Here is a 22902-nt window from a genome sequence, read left to right on the forward strand (position 1 = left end):
GATTGAAGTCACGTTTAAATGTTCTACCCAATGTCACAGAGCTAGTGAAAACCATTCTTTTACTCTTAATTTCTTGTGTCATAATATACGGACTTTCATTGTTATGCTAATTTTATATGCTGTTTAGAGTCTCAGGAATATTATATTATTAATGAAAAAAGCAAGTGTGTAATATTAAAAAATTCAAATATGGTAAATCATTATTTTCCCCGTTAATAGAAGACATATACTTACTCCCCACAAGAGATGAAAGAAATCCTGTAGTATATGGAGTCTTTACCACAACCAGGTAAGTTTAAAAAAATGCTTATAATCCTACCATAGTTCTGTGTTCTTTTTATTCCTTTCTTTTGCATGAAAAAATGTACATTTTTTTTCATTTTGCTTTTTCATTCAGTGTTTCCTATAAATGACTCTGTTCTTTTTATACCAGCAAAGTATCTCCTATACCAATTACCACAATTTATTTAACTGGTCACCTTTACACACATATTTCAGTTGCTAGTAGTTATAGTGCTTCAACAAAAAAAAAGCATTTACATACACTTTTCCCTGTATGAGCAAGTGTGTCTGTGAGCTAAACTCCTGGACTACAATTACTGGATGCAAAGGCATATGCATATACTAATTATAATAAACAGTTCAAGTTGTATGACATGGAGGCAGTACTAAAGAAATACATGTCTGGGAGTTCCCTGGTGGTACAGCAGGTTAAGGATCCAGTGACGTCACTGCTGTAGCACAGGTTTGATCCCTAGCCCCGGAACTTCTGCATGCCATGGGTACAGCCACAAAAAAGAAAGAAAGGAAGGAAGAAAGAAAGAAAGGTCATAGTTTTGTCTAGGCTGTAATTATGAGATGACACTCTTGACTTTATATGCATTTCCCCATTACTCTACAAAGACGGGAAGGTGGCTGTTAAAATCACCATGTCATCACTGCTCTTATTTAGGAAAGGGAATTTTGTATTATATGTATTTGCCCAAAGAAGATTTAGTCAATTAGTGGCAGTAATAAGACTAGAACTACAGGTGCTTTCCTAATTTTTTGTCTTTGTTATACCTAATATTGTCCTGTACTTATCATGAGCCTCTGTGACTTCCTTAAAAGTTGTGCTAGCAGCTATGAAGCTTTCTCAAGGAATATATGGACCCCACTTAATCTATTTAATAATAATTTTATTTAAATTAGTAACTTACATTTGACTGTTCCAAGTGTTCCTTTATTCTTTTTATCTATGACTGCCTGTATTACATTCTTTGAAATTCTTTTCACTTTTTCCAAAGTGCTTATTTATTTATTTATTTATTTGCTTTTTTAGGGCCACATCCATGACATGTGGAAGTTCCCAGGCTAGGCAGAGCTACAGCTGCTGGCCTATGACACAGCCACAGCAACACAGGATCCAAGCCGTGTCTGCAACCTACACCACAGCTCATGGCAATGCTGGATCCTTAACCCACTGAGCAATGCCAGGGATCAAACTCACATGCTCATGAATACTAGTCAGATTCATTTTTGCTGCACCACAATGGGAACTCCCTCCATAGTGCTATTATTAATCATTATCAATATGTACTAATATCAGTATTGGAGGAATTGGCAGTATTGGCATTAGTGGTAGAGAAGTGGTCTTACTGCCTCCTTTTGAATAAATTATTAAAATGTTTCATGGGCAAGATATAATTTTTTTCTGAGATGTTACTGTCATTTAGTTTACAATACTTTATTATAAACTCAAATGTACTATTGATTTAGAATATGTCAAAAAGCAAAATGCTATTTGGTTAACTATAAGACAGAATGTGAAAATGGGAATCAGGAATTCCTATTGTAGCTCAGCAGGTTAAGAGCTGGACTAGAATTCATGAGGATGAGGGTTTACTCCATTGCTTCGCTCAGTGGTTTAAGGATCCAGCATGGCCATGAGCTAGGGTATAGATCACAGACTCTGCTCAGATCTGGCATGGCTGTGGCTTAGGCTGGCAACTGCAGCTCCAATTTGACCCCTTCCATATGCCACACATGTGGCCCTAAAAATAAAATAGGTAGGTAGGTAGGTAGATAGATAGATAGATAAAAAGAGGAATAAAGATGATGTCCTTAAAAGCTGCTATTTTGAACTCCAATTTTCTGCTAATTTATATCTGAACTAAAAAGGTGCAGGAAGAGCCAGCGCTTCTAGTTTCTTAAGTTAAATATCTTTCCATTCATAGAACTTTCTTTAAAGTCACTGTATTTCACATACAAGGTATAGAATGTGCCAGGGAAGTGCAGCCCCAAGACAGTTCTCTTTTTCTCTTACTGAGCCTTTGCCCACCCAGAGTGTGTGAAGTTACAAGTCATCTCTTTGTTCTTGGTGTACTTGATTATTTTTAATGCTGCCCTGGAGACTGAGGTAATGTTGGGAGGCAAGTCACATCCTTGGTCTAATGACAAGATGTAATTAATGTGCAGTAACATCAATACCATTAAGCATGATGTATCATTCCTTTAAAATAGCATAAGCAGATCATGGGGTTTTTATGGGACCATCATTTCCCTTCTTAGCAGCTAGTTTTCTCCCAGCTGCCTGTTTACCATCAGCCACCTGTGCTTCCCTCTAATGCCATTCCAAGAATATTAATGATTGAGTTACTCATGCTAGGGAATCTTAAGTTCATTTAGGTAGTGCTGAGATGATAAGTCTCTTAGCGTGGTGATCTTGTTTTTAAGAACAAGAATCACTGAAAGTTTGTGACTCAAAGAAAATGCCTTTTAATTTCCAGAAATAAAACAAAGATGGAATATTTGATGACAGTGTTAACAGTTTTCATCATTGGTTGCAAAAATTTGTTCAGTTCCCATGGAGCTTTTCTGCTTCTTAAATTGATATGCCCCCTTCTGCATAATCACAATTTTTTTTTTGGTCTTTTGTCTTTTTAAGGCTCAATTTGTGGCATATGGAGGTTCTAGGCTAGCGGTGGAATTGGAGCTGTAGCTGCTGGCCTATACCAAAGCCACAGCAACATGGGATCTGAGATGTGTCTGCGACATACACCACAGCTCACAGTAACACCAGATCCTTAACCCACTGAACAAGGCCAGGGATTGAACCTATATCCTCATGGATACTAGTAGGGTTTGTTAACCACTGAGCCACGATGGGAACTCCTGTGTAATCATGATTAATTTTAAGCATCAGATAATTTACATAAACTCTGAAATTCAAAAAGGAGCAAAAAAAGATATTAAAGTTTTTTGTTAATTAATAAAAATTATATGAGGAAATTACTCATGGCCAGTATTTATGGATATTAACTTACTTTAAGAAAAACAGATAAATTAGATATTTATTATTTACATATCTCAATATTCTTTTTCTAAAAAGATACATAGGGAATTCCCACTGGGGCTCAGTGGGTTGAAAACCTGACTAGCATTGATGAGGATGTGGGTTCTCCCTGACCTCTCTCTGTGGGTTAAGGATCCGGCATTGTCACAAGCTGTGATGCAGGATGCAGGCATGGTTAGCTTGGATCTGGCATCACTGTGGTGTAGGCTGACAGCTGCAGCTCCAATTCGACCCCTAGCCTGGGAATTTCCATATGCCGCAGGTGTGGCTCTAAAAAGAAAAAAAAAAAAGATAATGTAACTTTTAATTTGTAAGTTCTTTAGAAGGCATTATGCTATAATAACTTAAAGACAAACTCAAGAGCATGTGAATAAATATAATACCCTTTCCTGCATATTCCTTTCTACCAGTTTTTCTAGGTAATTACTCTTTATCAGCTGTCAATTTAGATGCTACCTACTCCCTGAAAACTTATCACACAGTCCTGTATTGGTATCCAACTGCCTGCTTGCTTAGCTTGCTATAATTACCTGTAATGTGACTATTATCAAATGTTATTCAGGATTACTTGGCTGTAAGCTCCTTGAGGACATTTTGTCTGTAGCACCTGTCAAATAGAATATCCTGAATAAATGTGTCCATAGCATCTGGTTTTATAATATGTACCTAGTAAATGTCCACTGAATGAACCAGTGAATGATGGAATCATGTTGCTTTCTTGCAGCTCCATCTTTAAAGGCTCTGCTGTGTGTGTGTATAGCATGGCAGACATCAGAGCAGTTTTTAATGGTCCATATGCTCATAAGGAAAGTGCAGACCATCGTTGGGTGCAGTATGATGGAAGGATCCCGTACCCTCGACCTGGCACAGTATGTATCCAACTTAATAATCAAATTATTTTCTTAGGCCCAAATTCTCTTCCCAATTCTATTTTAATAAACTATGTTAATCACCACAGCAACATGCACTGTGGTTTTTAAATTAACTATTATGTATTTACAGTTATGTATTACAATGACTATCCTTCACTGGAACTTAATATTGTTCTTTCGAGTAAGAATTTTAAGTAGTACAGGAAACAATGGGCTATACCATAAGGAGAAGACCACCCCAAGAATATAGTGTTTATCCTCAGTATGTCCATAGAAACGTCAAAATGATTTAGTATCTAGAATGCCCAATATTCCAAGTTAGGTGGAAATGTCAAATAAGTATTTACTCTCACCTTCAGCTCTGCATAGAGCTAGATCTTCCCACTTCTACTTTAAAAAGTCTACATCAGTTATAATGGCTCATTTCAGTCATCTCCTCTCTTGCTCTGCGCTTAATCATTTATTATGTTGTACCTTGGAATTACATGCATATGTGGAAAGACCTAGGAAGTTTGAGTCCAAAATTCTATTCAAATGGCTTGTCATGTTTAGAGCAGAGATGAAACTCATAAGAAATGTGTTGTAGAGTTTATGCATCTGTTTTAAAAAAATTTCGGTTTAAAATCTGTATATGAATTATAAATGAAGGTTTTTGTTGATGTGATTAAGACGATTTCTTATTAAACTATTTTAGGATTGTTTAATTGACATAGTGTAAAGGGGAAAATGCCTTTTTTTAAAAAAAAATTAGAATTCATTTTGAATATTTTTACCAAGTGCTCTAAAATAATCATCAAAATCTCATAAAAACCATTAACTTATTCTACTGAGTTTTGTTTTGTCATATGTTTGTTCTTAAAGAGGAAACAGCTGGTAGCCAGGCTTTTGGAATTCTCTTTTCATCTTGCTATTATATAACCCAGTTAAATTTGGGAAATACACTTCACGACCATGTCTATTTCCTCTTCCATAATTCCTCAATGTAAATGTGTTTCAGGGATATTTTCTTGACTGATTATGAGGTGATCACCACTGTTGTGGAAATAATTTTTTTTGCAAGCAAAATTAAGATTTTCAGTATTCACTTCTTGTTTTCTTTGAACATCAAAGCTGTATTTGCTTGTTCTATTCTTTATTTAAAAAACGGTAACATAGGGTATGGGAACTCTTAGGCCATGCAGGTGCTTTTCTAAAGGTTTTACAAATTTCAACTAATCTTTATAATGACTCTGTGAAGCTCAAGTGTTGTTATTATTAATACCCTTTTACTGATGAGCCATCTCAGACAGAGGTGCACCAACCTGCCCAAGGTCATAAAGCCGGTGAGTGGTGCAGCTGAGTTTTAAACCCAGATGTCATGTTGGCAGAATCCTAGCTCTTAGTCCTTGTACTATGACACTATATTAAAAACTCTATGTTAAGTTATATCTATTTTTCCCTTCCATGGAAAATGTTTTACTAAATACACATACTATATAATGAATATATATTACATATATAATATATATATAATATTTTGAGAAAGTTTTTTTTGTGTGTGTGTGTTTTTAGGATCATGGTTTAAATTCAGAGAGATCTCTAGCTGGGGAAATTTTACCATACTAGGATCCTAGGGTTAAATATCAGGGACAATCATATTTTGAGTTGTTTCTACATGAGTTTGTTTTAAAAAATAAAGACTGTGACCATTCAGGCCATTTTTTAAATTTGTTTTTTAAAATTTGTTATTGAAATATAGTAGATTTATAATGTTGTATTAGTTTCAGGTATACAGCAAAGTGATTCAACTATATAGTTTTTTTTTTTCCACATTCTCTTCCAATATGGTTATTACAAGATATTGAGTTTAGTTCCCTGGGCTATACAGTAGGCCCTTGTTGGTTTTCTATTTTATAAACAGTAGTGTGTATATTTTAATCCCAAACTCCTAATTCACCCCTTCTCCCTTTTCCTCTTGGGTAACTAACCATAAATTTGTTTTCTATAGCTATGAGTCTATTTCTGTTTTGTAAATAAATTCATTTGTATCTTTTTTTTTAGATTCCACAAATAAATGGTATATATTTGTAATTGGCTTCACTTAGTATAATAATTTCTAGGTCCCTACATGTTGCTTGCAAATGGCATTACTTCATTCTTTTTTTTATGGCCATTGTGTGTGTGTGTATACACCATATCTTCCTTTTCCATCCTTCTGTGCATTGTCATTTAGGTGTTTCCATGTTGTGACTGTTGTGAATAGTGCTGCTGTGAATGTTGGGGTGCATGTATCTTTTCAAATCATGGTTTTCTCCAGATATATGTCCAGGCGTGGGGTTGTAGGATCAATGTTAGCTCTATTTTTAGTTTTTCAAGAAATCCCCATGCTGTTCTTCATAGTGGCATTCAGGCCATTAAAATTTTTTTTTTTTTTCATTTATGTGGATGTTGCAGAAGAAGGAATTTGGGACTGAAACCATCTACGTTAATTATAGAAAGTTATTTGCCTACCTGTATACAGAAGTTGATTCTTATAATACTAAGAAATTGAAATTAATTATCAAAATGACCACCTGCTGATACATCCAGATCACATAACTTTACAATGACAGCGTAAGTTGGAAGTGTTGCAAAGGTGCCTGTTGTCACCACTTCCCTGCTCCAAATGTCATGGAAGCTAAAAGACAACTCCTTTGTTACATGACTCTCCTCATAAGCACACAGCACTTCTCTGACATGTGAGTAAGTGACTTCCTAGCAGTAAAACATACATGCTGGTGGGAAGGGTTTTTCACCAGTGAGCAAAGAAGCACCATATTAAATTAAACAGAGCAGATTTTGCTGCTGAATTACTCAAAATATAAAGTGTTTACACTGTAGATATTTTCTTTTTCTTTTTTTCTTTTTTTTTTTAATTTTTTGTCTTTTGGGGGCCGCACTCACGGCATATGGAAGTTCCCAGGCCAGGGGACAAATCGAGCTGTAAGCTGCTGGCCTACACCACAGCCACAGCAACATAAATCTAAGCCATGTCTGTGACGTACACCACAGCTCACAGCAACACTGGATCCTTAACCCACTGAGCAAGGCCAGGGATCGAACCTGTGTCCTCATGATGCCAAGTCATATTCATTTCTGCTGAGCCATGAGGCAAACTCCAGATATTTTCTCAAAGAGTTCAAAATTATCTAGGCAATAAATTGTATCCAGACTACCAAAAATCCTTTTTAATAATTTAGATAAAAGGAAAAATATTATCATGAATAAGGGAGTGCCATTTAACAGTTATTTATCCTTTCTAAATATTAGTATGTCTCACAGAGTCCTTATGCTTTTGTAAATGTGTAAACACATTTGCCTTTGAAACTAAACTTTGAAAATTATGCCTTGTAACTAATGTTTTATCTGTAGCCAGTACTTGGGCTGCTGTTGGTAACAGACAGACAAAGTCTCCTTTAGAAAGACTCCAGTAGAATAGTCTCTTTGATCAGGTACATTATGTTCTTTTATAGAATTTAGATAAAGAAAAATATATCCTAGTTACTGTCAGAGATTTTTTATGTTGCTTTATGGTCAGCTAAAAGGGGCGTTCTTTCTTTTTCTGAACTAAACTCAGATTATATCTACATTGGTTTTAGATGGGGAGCAACCAGATAAGCCAGTTTAAAATTTCTATTTATGTAAAATAATATAACTAAGATATTTTTATATTATTTTTAATTGACCATATTTTTGCAGTTGGTTCTGTGTGTGATAGGACCACTCCCCATGGAGGCTTTGCAGGAGTATTGAGAAAGCTACTGTAGCCAAAGAGTATCAATTATTTCTAAGCAACTAGCTACTTTTGTATTCTCATTGAAATCTCTGTGACCAAATTTGGAAATGTCTAAAATTATACCTAAGTGTGTAACCTTTTGCTTCATTAATTCTTTACTTATTTTCAGGCAATATCTTACCTTTTATTTGCATATAATGCTATTAGTAAGATTTTCCACATTTTATATTTGGAGGGCTGGTGCTGAAGTTAGGAACATTATCTGTTTGATATGAAAATCTGTTCACTTTTCATAAACTAAGTACCATTTTAAATAACTCTGTCATTTAATTATTAAAAGTATATTTTATGCTGTATCAAGTAACGACTCTTGTAAAGAAGTCTGAAAATCTAAAACACAGAATGGATGAGAGAGACCACGTAATTCTCCCTCATTTTTCCTACAGAGGAGGAAACTAATGCCAGGAGTAATAACTTTCTCAATATGATATCACCAACACAGCAGAGTGAAGAGGGATGCTGGTATTTTCTGACTAGTATTCTCTCCTCTCCTCTTTAATATTCTTTCATATTCACCTGTCCCCTAATTTCATCTGACTGATATACTGCAGCATACCCTACTTAAGTTAACCGCATTTATTTTCACATATTCTCCTGACATACTTGTCCATGTGTGTGTGTGTGTGTGTTTTTTAAAGCAACCTAATTTCAGTAATTTTTAAGTGAAGCTATGAGTCTTTTTATTTTCTATAAACCTCCAATTTGGAAATTTTTGTCAAAAACCATTACTGAACCTGTATCATGATCCAGACATAGGGATAAGGACTTGTATTTATCTGTACATCCTTACAAACAATTTGATGGTGTGGATATTAATATCCCAAATTTGTGGTTAGGAAAAAGCCCAATGAACCTAAATGTCTATCCACAGATGAATGCCTAAAGAAGACATGGCATTCATGCCTAATAAAAAATGAAATAATGCCATTTGCAGCAACATGGATGGACCTAGAGATTATCATAGTTAATGAACTAAGCCAGACAGAGAAGGGCAAATATCATATATATATCATTTATATGTGGAATCTAAAAAAAGGATACAATTGAACTTATTTACAAAAAAGAAACAGACTGACAGACGTAGAAAATAAATGGTTGCCAAGAGAGAGAGGAGAGGAGGGATAAATCAGGAGTTTGGGTTTAGCTGATACAAATTTACTATATATAAAATACATAAAGAGAGTCCTGTACTTCAGAGAACTGTACTCAGTATCTATAATGGAGAAGAATCTGAAAAAGAATATATATATGTACATATATACATACACACATAAATATATATATATATATATATATATATATATATGAATCACTGCTGTATATCAGAAACTAACGTAACATCATAAATCACTATACTTCAATTAAGAAATTATAAAAAGCCCAGTAAGGTTAAGCACATGCTTATGGTCTCATGGTTTGCTAAGTGGTGATATGGATTAAATTTGGATCTACGTAACTCTGAATCAGATGCTATTAATTTCAATGCCATTCTGCCTTCAAAGTGAGAAAATCAAACAACCAAACAGAAACTGTTTCTCCAGGAATCAGTCTGTCCTCTATAAGAATAATAATGATGCATTGAAGCCTTATTGCACTTGTCATTTCTGTTATTGTAATTGAGGGAAACATATTTTAAAGCATTGCTGAATAATTTGCTTTCTATGAAATGTCAGGATCTTTACTAACAGCCACTTTCCGGTTAAAATTTTACAATAGATTACTTTAAAAACAACCTTTGCATTTATATTTTTCTCATCCACTAGGTTTGAATCCTAGGCCATTCTCCCAGCAGTGCCTTCAATTGACATTATCATTATTAAGCACCATACCTACTTAAATGTTTTAGTCTGCCAGACTTCTGTACTTGCTGTGATTAAAAACTCAAACCTACACTCCTATCCTTACAGTCATATCACTACCCCACAGTATTAACAATCCTGGAAATTCAAGAATGCCCAAGTTTAATCTCACAGAATTCCTTGACTTGAAGTGATTCTTGTGCCCTCTAGTGTCCAAACAAAGTGTCTGAACAAACTATATATTGTTCAAAGGCACTTTTTCAGTCATTTAATTGAAGTGTGGAAGAATCTACCATACTCTGAGTGATAACGGGTCATATATGGAAACCAAACTGGGATTAAGCCAAAAATAACAGAATCTGGGGAAGATTTATAAAGGTAGAATATTTTATTTTTGACATTTGATTTATTAAACATTTGTGCTACAGTTTTATTCTGTATTGATAAGGAATTTATATGATTTATGCATAAATGTAAATATTCGTACATGTTTACTTGAAATTGAGCTTCAGTTTTTAAACTATTCTCTTAATAAAAAGGTGAGACGAAAGGACTTTTTGAAAAAAGATTTTATTGTCGGAAGAACACATAACATGAGATTACCTTCTTAACAGATTTTTAAGTGTACAATACTGCATTATTATCTACAGGCTGAAGTGTTGTATGCAGATCTCTGGAACTCACCTTATGTATCTGAAATTTTATTCCACTGATTAGAGAATTCCCAATTTCCACTCTTTGCAGTCCCTGGCAACCACAGTTCTATTCTTTGGTTCCATGAATTCGCCTATGTTTGACATATATAAGTGGAATTAAGGAATTTTTGCTCCTCTGTGACTGACTTACTGCACTTAGTGTAACAGTCCTTTCAGTTTATCTGTGTTATCACAAGTGGCAGGGTTTCCTTTTTAAGACTGAATAATATTCCACTGTATGTTTATACCACTTTTATAATCCATTCATCAGTGAACATTTAGGTTATTTCCACATATGGTTTGAAAGGTTGTCATGTTAAAAAGTAGAACTACCATATGATCCAGCAATCCCACTTCTAGATATAATACATTTTTTTGGCTATGCTGGTGACATGCATAAATTCCCAGGCCAGGGATTGAACTCATGCCACAACAGAGGTCTGAGTGACTGCAGTTACAGCACCAGATCCTTAAGCCCCTGTGCCACAAAGGAACTCCTAACAATGCATTTTCAAATTCCATTTCCTCCCAAATAGTTACTACTTTTACTGTTAAATGTTTCAGCTTTATTTTTTAAGGTAAAAACTTAAATGTGAATTTCTCAACTAAGGCTTCATTCTTTGCTAGGGAGCAAAAACAGGTTATTACGGGCACTGCCTTTTATTTATATGTTTTTATTTTTTTTTATGTTTTGTTAATTTTATTTGAGTTTTTTATTGTTATTTTACCAATACATTTACACACATACATGTATACATTCTATTTTCTCCCATATCATACTCCATCATAACTGACTAGACATAGTTCTCAGTGCTACACAGCAGGATCTCATTGCTAATCCATTCCAAGAGCAATAGTTTGCATCTATTAACTCCAAGCTCCCAATCCATCCCACTCCCTCCCCCTGCCCCTAGGAAACCACAAGTCTGTTCTCCAATTCCATGATTTTCTTTTCTTTGGAAAGGTTCATTTGTGCCCTATATTACATTCCAGATATAAGTGATATCATATGGTATTTGTCTTTGTCTTTCTGACTTACTTCACTCAGTATGAGAGTCTCTAGTTCCATCCATGTTGCTACAAATGGCATTATTTCATTCTTTTTTATGGCTGAGTAGCATTCCATTGTGTATATATACCACTTCTTCCTAATCCAATCGTCAGTCGATGGACATTTGGGTTGTTTCCATGTCTTGGCTATTGTGAATAGTGCTACAATGAACATGCGGGTGCATGTGGCTTTTTTAAGGAAAGTTTTATCCAGATGTATGCCCAAGAGTGGGATTGCTTGGTCATGTGGTAGTTCTACGTATAGTTTTCTAAGGTACCTCCATACTGTTCTCCATAGTGGTTGTACCAGCTTACATTCCCACCAACAGTGCAGGAGGGTTCCCTTTTCTCCACAACTCCTCCAGCAATTGTTATTTGTGGACTTATTATTATGATGGCCATTCTGACTGGTGTGAGGTGGTATCTTGTGGGAGTTTTGATTTGCATGTCTCTAATAATCAGGGATGTTGAGCATTCTTTCATGTGCTTGTTGACCATCTGTACATCTTTCTTGGAAAGATGTCTATTCAGGTCCTTTGTCTATTTTTCCATTGGGTTGTTGGCTTTTTTGCTATTGAGTTGTGTAAGTTGCTTTATATTTTAGAGATTAAGCCCTTGTCAGTTGCATCATTTGAAACTATTTTCTCCCTCCCATTCCATAAGCTGTGTTTTTGTTTTCTCTTTGGTATTCTTTGCTGTGCAAAAGCTTGTCAGTTGGAGTAGGTCCCATTGGTTTATTTTTGCTTTTATTTCTGTTGCTTTGGCAAACTGACCTGAGAAAACATTCGTAAGGTTGATGTCAGAGAATGTTTTGCCTATGTTCTCTTCCAGGAGTGTGATGGTGTCCTGTCTTATATTTAAGTCTTTCAGCCATTTTGAGTTCATTTTCATGCATGGTGTGAAGGTGTGTTCTAGTTTCATTGATTTACACGTAGCTGTCTAGGTTTCCCAGCAATACTTGCTGAAAAGACTGTCTTTTTCCCATTTTATGTTCTTGCCTCCTTTGTCAAAGATTAATTGCCCATAGGTGTCAGGGTTTATTTCTAGGCTCTCTACAGTTAGTATACAAATCTGTTCCATTGGTCTACATGTCTGTTTTGGTACCAGTACCATACTGTCTTGATGACTGTGGCTTTGTAATATTGCCTGAAGTCTGGGAGAGTTATGCCTCCTGCTTGGTTTTTGTTTTTCAGGATTGCTTTGGCAATTCTGGGTCTTTTGTGGTTCCATATAAATTTTTGGATTGTTCTAGTTCTGTGAAAAATGTCATGGGTAATTGGATAGGGATTGCATTGAATCCACAGATCGCTTTGGGTAGTATAGCGATTTTTACAATATTGATTTTTCCAATCCAGGAGCATGGAATATCTTTCCATTTCTTTACATCTTCTTTAATTTCCTTGATTAATGTTTTATAGTTCTCAGCATGTAAGTCTTTCACCTCCTTGGTTAGGTATATATACCCAGGTATTTGATTTTTTGTGGTGCAATTTTAAAAGGTGTTGTATTTTTGTATTCCTTTTCTAATATTTCATTGTCAGTATACAGAAATGCGACTGATTTCTGAATGTTAATCTTATATCCTGCTACTTTGCTGAATTTTTGATCAGGTTGAGTAGTTTTGGGGTTGAGTCCTTAGGGTTTTCTATATCTAGTATCATGTCATCTGCATACAGTGACAGCTTTACCTCTTCTCTTCCTATTTGGATACCTTTTATTTCTTTCATTTGTCTGATTGCTGTGGCTAGGACTTCCAGTACTATGTTGAATAATAGTGGTGAAAATGGGCATCCTTGTCTTGTTCCAGATTTGAGTGGGAAGGCTTTTAGCTTTTCTCCGTTGAGTATTATATTTGCTGTGGGAGGCACTGCCTTTTAATTTCATAACTTTTTACTATGGATACACTGGTGAATGATAAATACATACATTATAATTCCCATTAATAGCTTAAGCAACAGCAAAACCTATTCTTTATAGAGATATTAAAAGGAAGTGATGCAAATGATATGGCCCTGAGATTTCCTGTGAACTCCTTGGTTCAAACATTTTAAACAAAATTATTGTTTAAAGAACACCATGATATGGTAAAAAGCACCCTTGACTGTGTATTAAAGATGTGACCTCTTGGAGTAGTTCTGCCTCTTAAACTATCTGACACTGGACACATTGAACACATATCTCATTTTTAGCTGGAACTTTCTAATTATTTTCATTGTTTTTGGTTTTGTTTTGTTTTGTTTTGTTTTTGTTTTTATTTTTTGTCTTTTTGCCATTTCTTGGGCCACTTCCCGTGGCATGTGGAGGTTCCCAGGCTAGGGGTCCAATTGGAGCTGTAGCCGTTGGCCTACACCAGAGCCAGAGCAACGCGGGGATCTGAGCCACATCTGCAACCTACACCACAGCTCACGGCAACGCCGGATCCCTAACCCACTGAGCAAGGCCAGGGATTGAACCCTCAACCTCATGGTTCCTAGTTGGATTTGTTAACCACTGTGCCACGACGGGAACTCCTGTTGGTTTTCTTTTGTTTTCCTCTTTAGGTACATAAAATACCAAAACCACCAAGCTAACCTGCTTCTTCGTATTTATTGCCTCTCTATGGTTTATTTCTGAGTATATATAATATGCCCTTTCCTTTTAGTGAGAAAAAAATTGAAATGTCATGTAAAAATTAAGAGTATTAAATCTCAGGTAATCCCTGAATAAACATCTCACATCTTCAATTCTAATTTAGGAATTCAGATATTTAGAAAAGATTAAAATCATTTATATGAAGTCATATCCATACATTAGTCAACTAGATATTTAACCTAACCACTCCAAAATGATAAGTGATTTTTAGCTACAATTAAATGTAAAATAATGAAATCTCTTCCTTCCTATAACAATTCAAATCTTCATCTAAATAAGAAGCCCCACCACATAGACTTCCTCACATTTTTTTTTCCTCCAGAGTAAATAAAAAATGAAGGCTAAACTCTTTCCCCTCTGATAAAGCCCTTATATTCCCTTCTCTGTTATGAGTTAAAATCTCACACACTGTGATGTGGATGTGGATATGTCTAACAGTCCTTATGTATTTCCCACCAAATTTTTAAAATTTCTAACACTGTAAAAGACATTGAAAAATCAAAATTCTTTTGATTCCAGGGCCACTGGAAATTTCATCCTACCAAAAATGATACCATGGATAAGTGGTGGGTCCTAGCATATCCACCTCTTCCAGAAAGGCATATTTTTACTCTGACATGTATAAAAATCACAGACTTAATTGAGATTTATTTCTGATTTTGCTTAAAGAAAATCCTGGAGATACTGTTTCATAGATAATACATAATCAGTTTATACAGTGAACTAGATACATACAATGATACTTCACTTAGGACTAGAATGATTGCTGAGAAATTTCAGCTTTTACCTTGGCCCATGTTTTCAACAGCAGGGTTTGAAATAAAACATGGAATTCACAAGCTTCAAAGCCTTTGGTCATCCAGTTTTCTCTTCCTGATCTACCTACAATATTTGGCTTGGGTGAAGACAAATTCCCCTACTGTGTCCTTTTCATAGAGCTGATGAGTCTTAGAATTACATGTCTTCATGAATCTTCTAAATTAGGTAGGAGCTGTAGCCAAGGCTGGCCCCATTAAATAAGGAGTTTCTTGATTATATTTGTAGAAAAAAGGGATGTTTTGAGATTGATTCAAAGATAAAGGTACAAAAAGAAAAATTATTCTAAAAATAGTATCTTATACATCCTTTTGACATGTATAGTGTTGAACTGTGAGAGTCTTACCAAATGGGATGGAAAAAACAATGGAAGAATTCCTTCACAGTGTCACACTGTCTTCTCATTTATGCATCTGAAGACTGTATAAAATTTTGTTGTTTCTTTTAACTAAACCTTTCCCAATTAATTCAAAATCTATGGAAATCTTTGGGAAAATCTCATCTTATGTATCACTAGCTCAGAGATGCCCCTGTCATATTAAATTCAGTTATATTTTCTTTCCAACATTTGTTCATGGCATGGCCTTCCACTTACCAGATCACAAAGTGTTTCTTCATCACTACTTCTAAATTACTGAGGATATCTTTAATTCTAATCCTTGTAGGGGAGTTCCCGTCGTGGCGCAGTGGTTAACGAATCCAACTAGGAACCTTGAGGTTGGGGTTCGATCCCTGGCCTTGCTTAATGGGTTAAGGATCCGGCATTGACGTGAGCTGTGGTGTAGGTCACAGACGTGGCTAGGATCTGGTATTTCTGTGACTCTGGCCTAGGCCGGTGGCTGTAGCTCTGATTAGACCCCTAACCTGGGAACTTCCATATGCAGCGGGAAGCGGCCCTAGAAAAGACAAAAAGACAAAATAATAAAAATAATAACAATAATCCTTGTAGGTTTTTGATTCTACAAGGAAGAAGTAGAGGCAGGACTACAATCTGGGTCTTCTGACTCCAAATCCCTAAACCTGATACACTGGGGAGGGCAAATGACAACACATCACTACCCTTTTCCCTCAACTGTATATAGGTTGTGTTTCTCTAACATGGTGAGGCAACTGATGCTCATAACATAAATCAATATTTTCACATGACTTTCAGCTTTCTTTTCCAAGGTCAAGCATTCACTTTTATTTTTTTATTTTAATTTTTATTTTTTTGTCTTCTGTCTTTTCAGGGCTGTACCTACGGCATATGGAGGTTCCTAGGCTAGGGGTCTAATCAGAGCTGTAGCTGCCAGCCTACGCCAGAGCCACAGCAATGCCAGATCTGAGCCGCTTCTGCGACCTATACCACAGCTCATGGCAATGCCGGATCCTTAACCCACTGAGCGAGGCCAGGGATCAAACCCGCAACCTCATGGTTCCTAGTTGGATTCGTTTCTGCTGCGCCATGATGGGAACTCCGACATTCACTTTTAAAATGAGCTTCTCAAACCCTAGGCTGCTTTATCATGTTCAATAGTGTTTTCATTTTTTTGGTATAGAAATTATTCTCAAAGAAAGATAACTTTAAAAAAAGAGAGACTTTCCTGTATATTTATACCCAAGCTTTTCTATCTCTTGTATTGAATATAGCATCTTTCTTTGCCCATATATATGTTATTAACTGACTCTTAGAGGAATAAGCCGAGGGATAGATGGCACCTATTAAATTTGTAAGTTTTACTTGGTAAATAAAAATCAGATTTCTTTACACATTTATATTATTTTTCCCATTTTGTTAAAAAAATGAAAGCCTTTTCAGTCCTTCCTTGTGCCATGTCTTCCCTAGCATTAGTCACCTCTCTGATTTGTTTAAAAGGAAACAGCAACCTGTAGAGAGTAGCCCCAGCAGGGGAAGAAAACTTTCAACAGCTGTCTGGGGTCTTGCTGAGGGCAGAGTTCTCTCACTGGATAAAACCTATTTTTCTCCTCTTATCCATTGCTTCCCCCTGCATGACTCAGGGCTCTCTACAAACAGGCAGGCATGCCAAACATAACATGATCACACCTAGTCAGGGTGGCAGCCAGCCGTGGGAGATAGCTGCTCACCCAGGGCTCCTTGCTGCTGGCTTTCCCCTTTCAACTCAGAGCTGCCTGGGCAGGTCCTTTCTCTTCTGCTCTTGTGCTGCTATTGTTTCCAGCAAATCACTGACATTTTAGAGTTTTGGTAATTGTGCTCTCTTTATATTTCCCCTTCAAATTGTAAATCGTCTTAGGAGTTTTTCAAAACAGTAGGTGGAGACACAAATAGGTTCTCAGATTTCTTACAGTCGTAGGAGCTGAAGTGATGGAAGCCATGCAGGATGCAGACGTAGATGGCCCTCCACAGTATGTTCAGGTGGCCTGTGTCAACAGGTAGACCCTAAAGTATATACATACATAAGAAAACTCACCTTTTTTAAAATAAGTTTTTCTTTTCTTTTCTTCTTTCTTTTTTTTTTTTTTTGGTCTTTTTGCCTTTTCTAGGGCCACTCCCACGGCATATGGAGGTTCCCAGGCTAGGGGTCTAATCAGAGTTGTAGCTGCCGGCCTATACCACAGTCACAGCAACTCAGGATCCGAGCCACTACACCACAGCTCACAGTAATGCCAGATCCCCAACCCACTGAGCAAGGTCATGGACTGAACCCTAAATCTCATAGTTCCTAGTCAGATTTATTAACCACTGAGCCATGACTGGAACTCCCTAAATAAGATTTTTTAATGCCTAGGATATACAGCTGCAATAGGAAATTTTTCTACGCTTGGTGGAAGAAGAAAAAATGAATATGGCTTTTACATGTGGCATTTTCCCACACTCTTTTTCCTTTATGGAATTTTTCTCTCCTCCTTGCCATTTACCTGCATAAGATACTTGGTATCTCAAGTTATTTTAAGACCTATGTGTTCCATGGCAGCCATATGATATCAAAGGAAAAGTTCCACTGGCTTTTAATGTACTGAAATAACAATATTTGGTTCAGGCTGTAGTATCTTAAACCTCAAGGAATATCTCTCTCCCAAATCACTTTCATTTGTGCAAGCAGAGTAGAGATACAGACGGGAGAGATCACACAGCAACCTAGAGGATAACAATCTTATCCAAACACTGGCAGCACGCCATGAAGAAAAGCTTCCACATGAAAAAAAATACATTTTCAAATATCATTTTATAATTGTCAATAGAAACCAGGTTTCCCCTTCTCCTTTTCTTTTCTTAGATTTTATTACACTTAAACCATTTTGTCAGAGGTGAACAGTGATGAAAATTACCATGATTGTTTCTCTGCTCAATATTCATAGCTTCATTCACCTAAACTTTCTCACAAATTTCAGATTTGAAAATGGGATTATCAAAAACAGGCTTGAACGGCAAGATATTTCTTTTGAAATATTGGCTGCTGCATGAGTACAAAGTCAAAAGAGATTTTTTTTTTTTTTTAAGTTGGAGGGCTGTTTCAAAAATGTACTGCAGGCAGAAATCTTCCATTAGCTTTGATTTTAATGATAGACCCACCAGATAGTCCCGCAGGCATTTTAAGCTCTAAGCCTACTGTGAATGGCCTTTGACTGAGCCTCAGACGTATAGCCTTTAATTGGGCAAGAGCTTTGTATCATTTGAGCTCCATGTCCATTCTGAGTCACAGCTTAATCTATTTAATATAAGGGTTCCTTCCATTATCGAGTTGACAGATTCAGCTTGGCTGAAAGCTAAGTGCTAGAAACAATGACTGAAGATACAGAGTTAGATCTTTAGGTTACCATCCAGCTGAGACTATACTCAGTCATTACTAGGACAAATGGCTAATGTTCCAGGACATTTCTGATCACTTTGGTGTAGACCTGGGACAAGTCAATAAATATCAAGAAATGATCAGTTTCTTAAGTCCAGACATGCAAGACTTTTATGAAAGATCAAGACATTCTCAAGTTATTTATAGAAAAATCATTAACAGATTTTTTTAAAGTACAACTTTTTTTGACATTTCTTATAATTTGGTGAGCTGTTATGATTTTATTGCTATAAAATTCATGGTCAGGGTCATATATCTTTTTTTTCCTTGAGAATGACCTTCTTAAATACTTTGAGAAGACAGATTTGGAACCTGTCAAGATTCTAATTAGTGCTGGGTATAAATGGCTCAGTTCAGTGGAGAGTATATTTCTAACTTGTCTAAAAACTAAAACAGGGAGAAAACAGAACTTTCTTACAAACTTTTCTTAATGTTACTCATTTTCTTTTCAATGCCTGCATCATATAGCTAAACTTTTCCATTCCAAAAGCATTTATTAGCTAATTAAGAATTCAAATGTGATAAGAGAATCATTCTGAGATAACTCCCTAAATTACAGTATAATAAAATCATAAAATAGATTTAGTATGTGGGAGAGGAGATAGTAGGGGAAAAAAAGTCAAATTATGAAGTAATTCCTTCTTATTTTTGATCAGAGTCACCTCGAATTAATTTGTAGCAGTGTGAACTTCTTACTTTTACCACCAGGGGGCAGGGTATGCTAACTATTGAATTAGTGAATGCCAAAAGGCACACAAGGAGAGATTTTCAACAGAAGTGAAAAATTCCTTAAGGGTTTCTCCACAGATCCTTTAGGGCAAGAGCTGTCAGAGTGTTCACAGTAACTTTTCACACAAGTTATGAAAAACTAGATAATTATTATGTCAAACTAAGGTCTTTTATAAGTAATTTTATGACCTGTTGATTTGTTCCATTTTATTTTTAACAATCACGATTTCAACTTAAAACTAAAATTTTACATGAATTAAAGGAAATGGAAAATAATGGTTTTTTAGGTCACTTTGTTCATTATTTCAATTCAAAGTTCATGTATCTTCATAAGAAAAGAGCTCACTTTGGAAACTTGAGGAAAAAATAGATAAATATATATAATTTAGAACTTTCCCCCTCTTTGGAGAAGCATTGAGAAGCTTTAATCAGCAGGATAATTTGTTTTACAAGGTTCTCTTTGATGACCATTAGTCATTCCGCCTGCCAAAAAGTAAAACCGTTGTCTTTTGAGATCTGAGGTTAATTTGAGAACAGGTCAAAAGACAATAGAAATATGTGCCATGAGAGTTTTGTATTCAGTTTTCTTAAGTCAGCGTTCTCGGAAGAGAAGATATTGTCTTGGGATTGGAATTGTAAATTTTCAATTTGTAGTTGGAATTAATTATGCTAATGCAACTGAAAATAATATTTCAAAAGCAAGAGAGCAACACTTTACAGGAGTACCTTGGTAGCCTAGGCGTTAGGACTTGACACTTTCGCTTCTGTGGCCCTGGTTCAGTCCCTGATCTGGGAACTGAGATCCCACATCAAGCCTCTACATGCTCTGGCTCTCCCCTAAAAAAGATTAAAAATATGTGCTCGATCAATGTTTTCTTTTTGAGGTATAACTGACATATGTTAGTTTTAGGTATACAATATAATGATTTGATATTTATATATATATATATTGAAAAAGGATCACCACAGTAAGTTAACATCTGTCACCATACATTGTTAAAATTTTTCCTCTTGTGAAGAGAACTTTTAAGATGTGTTCTCTTCGCAACTTTCAAATATACAATGTAGTATTAGTAACTAGAGTCACCATGCTAGAGTCACTGCATTCTGAGGATTTACTTATAACTGGAAGTTTGCACCTTTTGATTCCCTTCATTCATTTCACCTCCCCTCCACTCCCACCCACACCCCCACTTCTGGCAACAACCATTCTGTTCTCTGAATTTGTGAGCTCTTTTGTTACTTAGTCTGTTTAGATTACACGTATAAGTGAGATCAAATGGTATTTTTCTCTATCTGATTTATGCCACTTAGCCTAATGCCCTCAAGACCCATCCAGTTGTTGAAAATGGAAAGATTTTCTTTTTTTGTGTGGCCAAATAATATTTCATTATAATGATTTAGCTATTTTTGAAGTCAAAGGCTGGTTAAAGATACTCAACGTAAACTACATTTATTTACATCTGCATGTGATTTCATATTAATCATGTTGGCCATTCCTTTAGTATTATCAATGACAAGCCTTAAGAACTTCATGAGAAGTATAAATTTCACAGGTGTGGGAACAATGTCTTTATTCCTATCATTTCTTTTCAGTGTCCAAGCAGAACCTATGACCCACTGATTAAATCAACCCGAGACTTTCCAGACGATGTCATCAGTTTCATAAAGCGGCACCCTGTGATGTATAAATCCGTGTATCCAGTTGTGGGAGGACCAACATTCAAGCGAGTCAATGTGGATTACAGGCTGACACAGATCGTGGTGGATCACGTTGTTGCTGAAGATGGCCAATATGATGTAATGTTTCTTGGAACAGGTATGCTAGAACAAGGTTCTGCCTTCTTTCCAAAGAATTTTTCATGATTAGACAAAGAAAAAAAAAAAAAAAACTTCAAAAAAGTTGATTGACCAAAATCAAAATGAGTAATGACTGGCTACTATCTAGTGTTTTTTCAAGGTACATAACGTGATTTTAATTGACAATCACAGTATCTCCTAGCCTCCATTAGTGTTATATGAAATTTTAAAATATATTTCTGAATTATGACTGCAGTGTGTCTGCTATATATGAGGTGCTCAATACACATTTGTTGAATTACTCTGGACTAAAATAGGCAAAGCAGTGTTTCTTTATTTTTAAACTTTACACTTCCCTCTCTCTACAGAGATATTTGATAGCCCTGCCCCCGAAGGATCCCTTCTGAGAATCACTGACTTAGTGGACTTAAGATAGCTTTTTAAAATAGTCATGAATTATTTGCAAGATTTTAAAGTAGAAAATTCTTGGTGATTATTTTTCCTGTCTTTGAATTTTGTGGATTAAGTATCACTGTCATTATTAGAGGTTGTTTTACTTGTTTATTTTTTGACTGCCTCCTCGGTAATTGCAAAATGATTACCTTTTTTCCCCTAGAGAAAGAGATTAGCTTATTTGATGAATCTCAAAAAAAGTAATGACTGGAGTTCCCATTGTGGCGCAGTGGTTAACAAATCCAACTAGGAACCATGAGGTTGCGGGTTCGATCCCTGGCCTTGCTCAGTGGGTTAAGGATCCGGCCATGAGCTGTGGTGTAGGTTGCAGACGTGGCTCAGATCCCGCGTTGCTGTGGCTCTGGCTCTGGCCAGTGGTTACAGCTCCGATTAGATCCCTAGCCTGGGAACCTCCATATGCCGTGGGAGTGGCCCTAGAAAAGGCAAAAAGACAAAAAAAAAAGTAATGTCTGATAATATTGTGTGAATGGCAGTATAGATAACAAGTATCATTAAAACAAAAGCACTGCATCCTACATAACATTATGAATCAAGTATTGCAGCGTTCTATAGAAATTGATCAGTTTCTAAGAAATGGACATTTTTATTTAAATAGGTTTTTAGAACTACAAAACAATTTTAGAATAATTTTATTTTAGAAAACATAATGGCTTTACAAAAGTTAGGTTTATTAGGAAGCGTATGTGTGATAGACTCAGAGGACTTTCAAGAACACTAGTTGTCAGAACTGATTATATTGCAGATGGCTGTTCCAAGGCCCAGGAAAATAAGTGATGTTTTCGAGACAACAGAGATGACTATTGAAGTGTCAAAACATGAAATAATTACTTTGTCATTAATTCTAATGAGTGTGCCACTTAATTGTACTGCCCGCCCAGAGTTCCTTCCTAATTCTTCAGCGTTTCAGTTCAAATTCCATTTATCCACTAGGTGGTACTACCTAACTTTTTTTCTGAGAATATTATCAGGATTCTTAGATGCATGGATAGATTTCCAATTGTGACCTTTGGAAAATATATATTTTTTTCAAAGATCCTAGATCCATTTAAAAACAATTATTTAATTATTTTAAAATAATT

At 35.8% G+C, this 22902-nt stretch overlaps 1 protein-coding gene across 1 annotated transcript in view; it reads left to right on the forward strand.

Moving 5' to 3' along the window:
* Positions 1-22902, forward strand: part of SEMA3D (semaphorin 3D) — a 202849-nt gene that overhangs the window by 154421 nt on the left and 25526 nt on the right. Inside the window, exons 11-13 of the mRNA XM_047753452.1 lie at positions 220-289; positions 4059-4203; positions 21146-21368. Coding sequence (XP_047609408.1) covers positions 220-289; positions 4059-4203; positions 21146-21368 — 438 coding nt within the window. The remainder of the gene's footprint in view (positions 1-219; positions 290-4058; positions 4204-21145; positions 21369-22902) is intronic.

Source organism: Phacochoerus africanus, chromosome 11 (genome assembly GCF_016906955.1).
Source record: "Phacochoerus africanus isolate WHEZ1 chromosome 11, ROS_Pafr_v1, whole genome shotgun sequence".
NCBI lineage: Eukaryota > Metazoa > Chordata > Mammalia > Artiodactyla > Suidae > Phacochoerus > Phacochoerus africanus.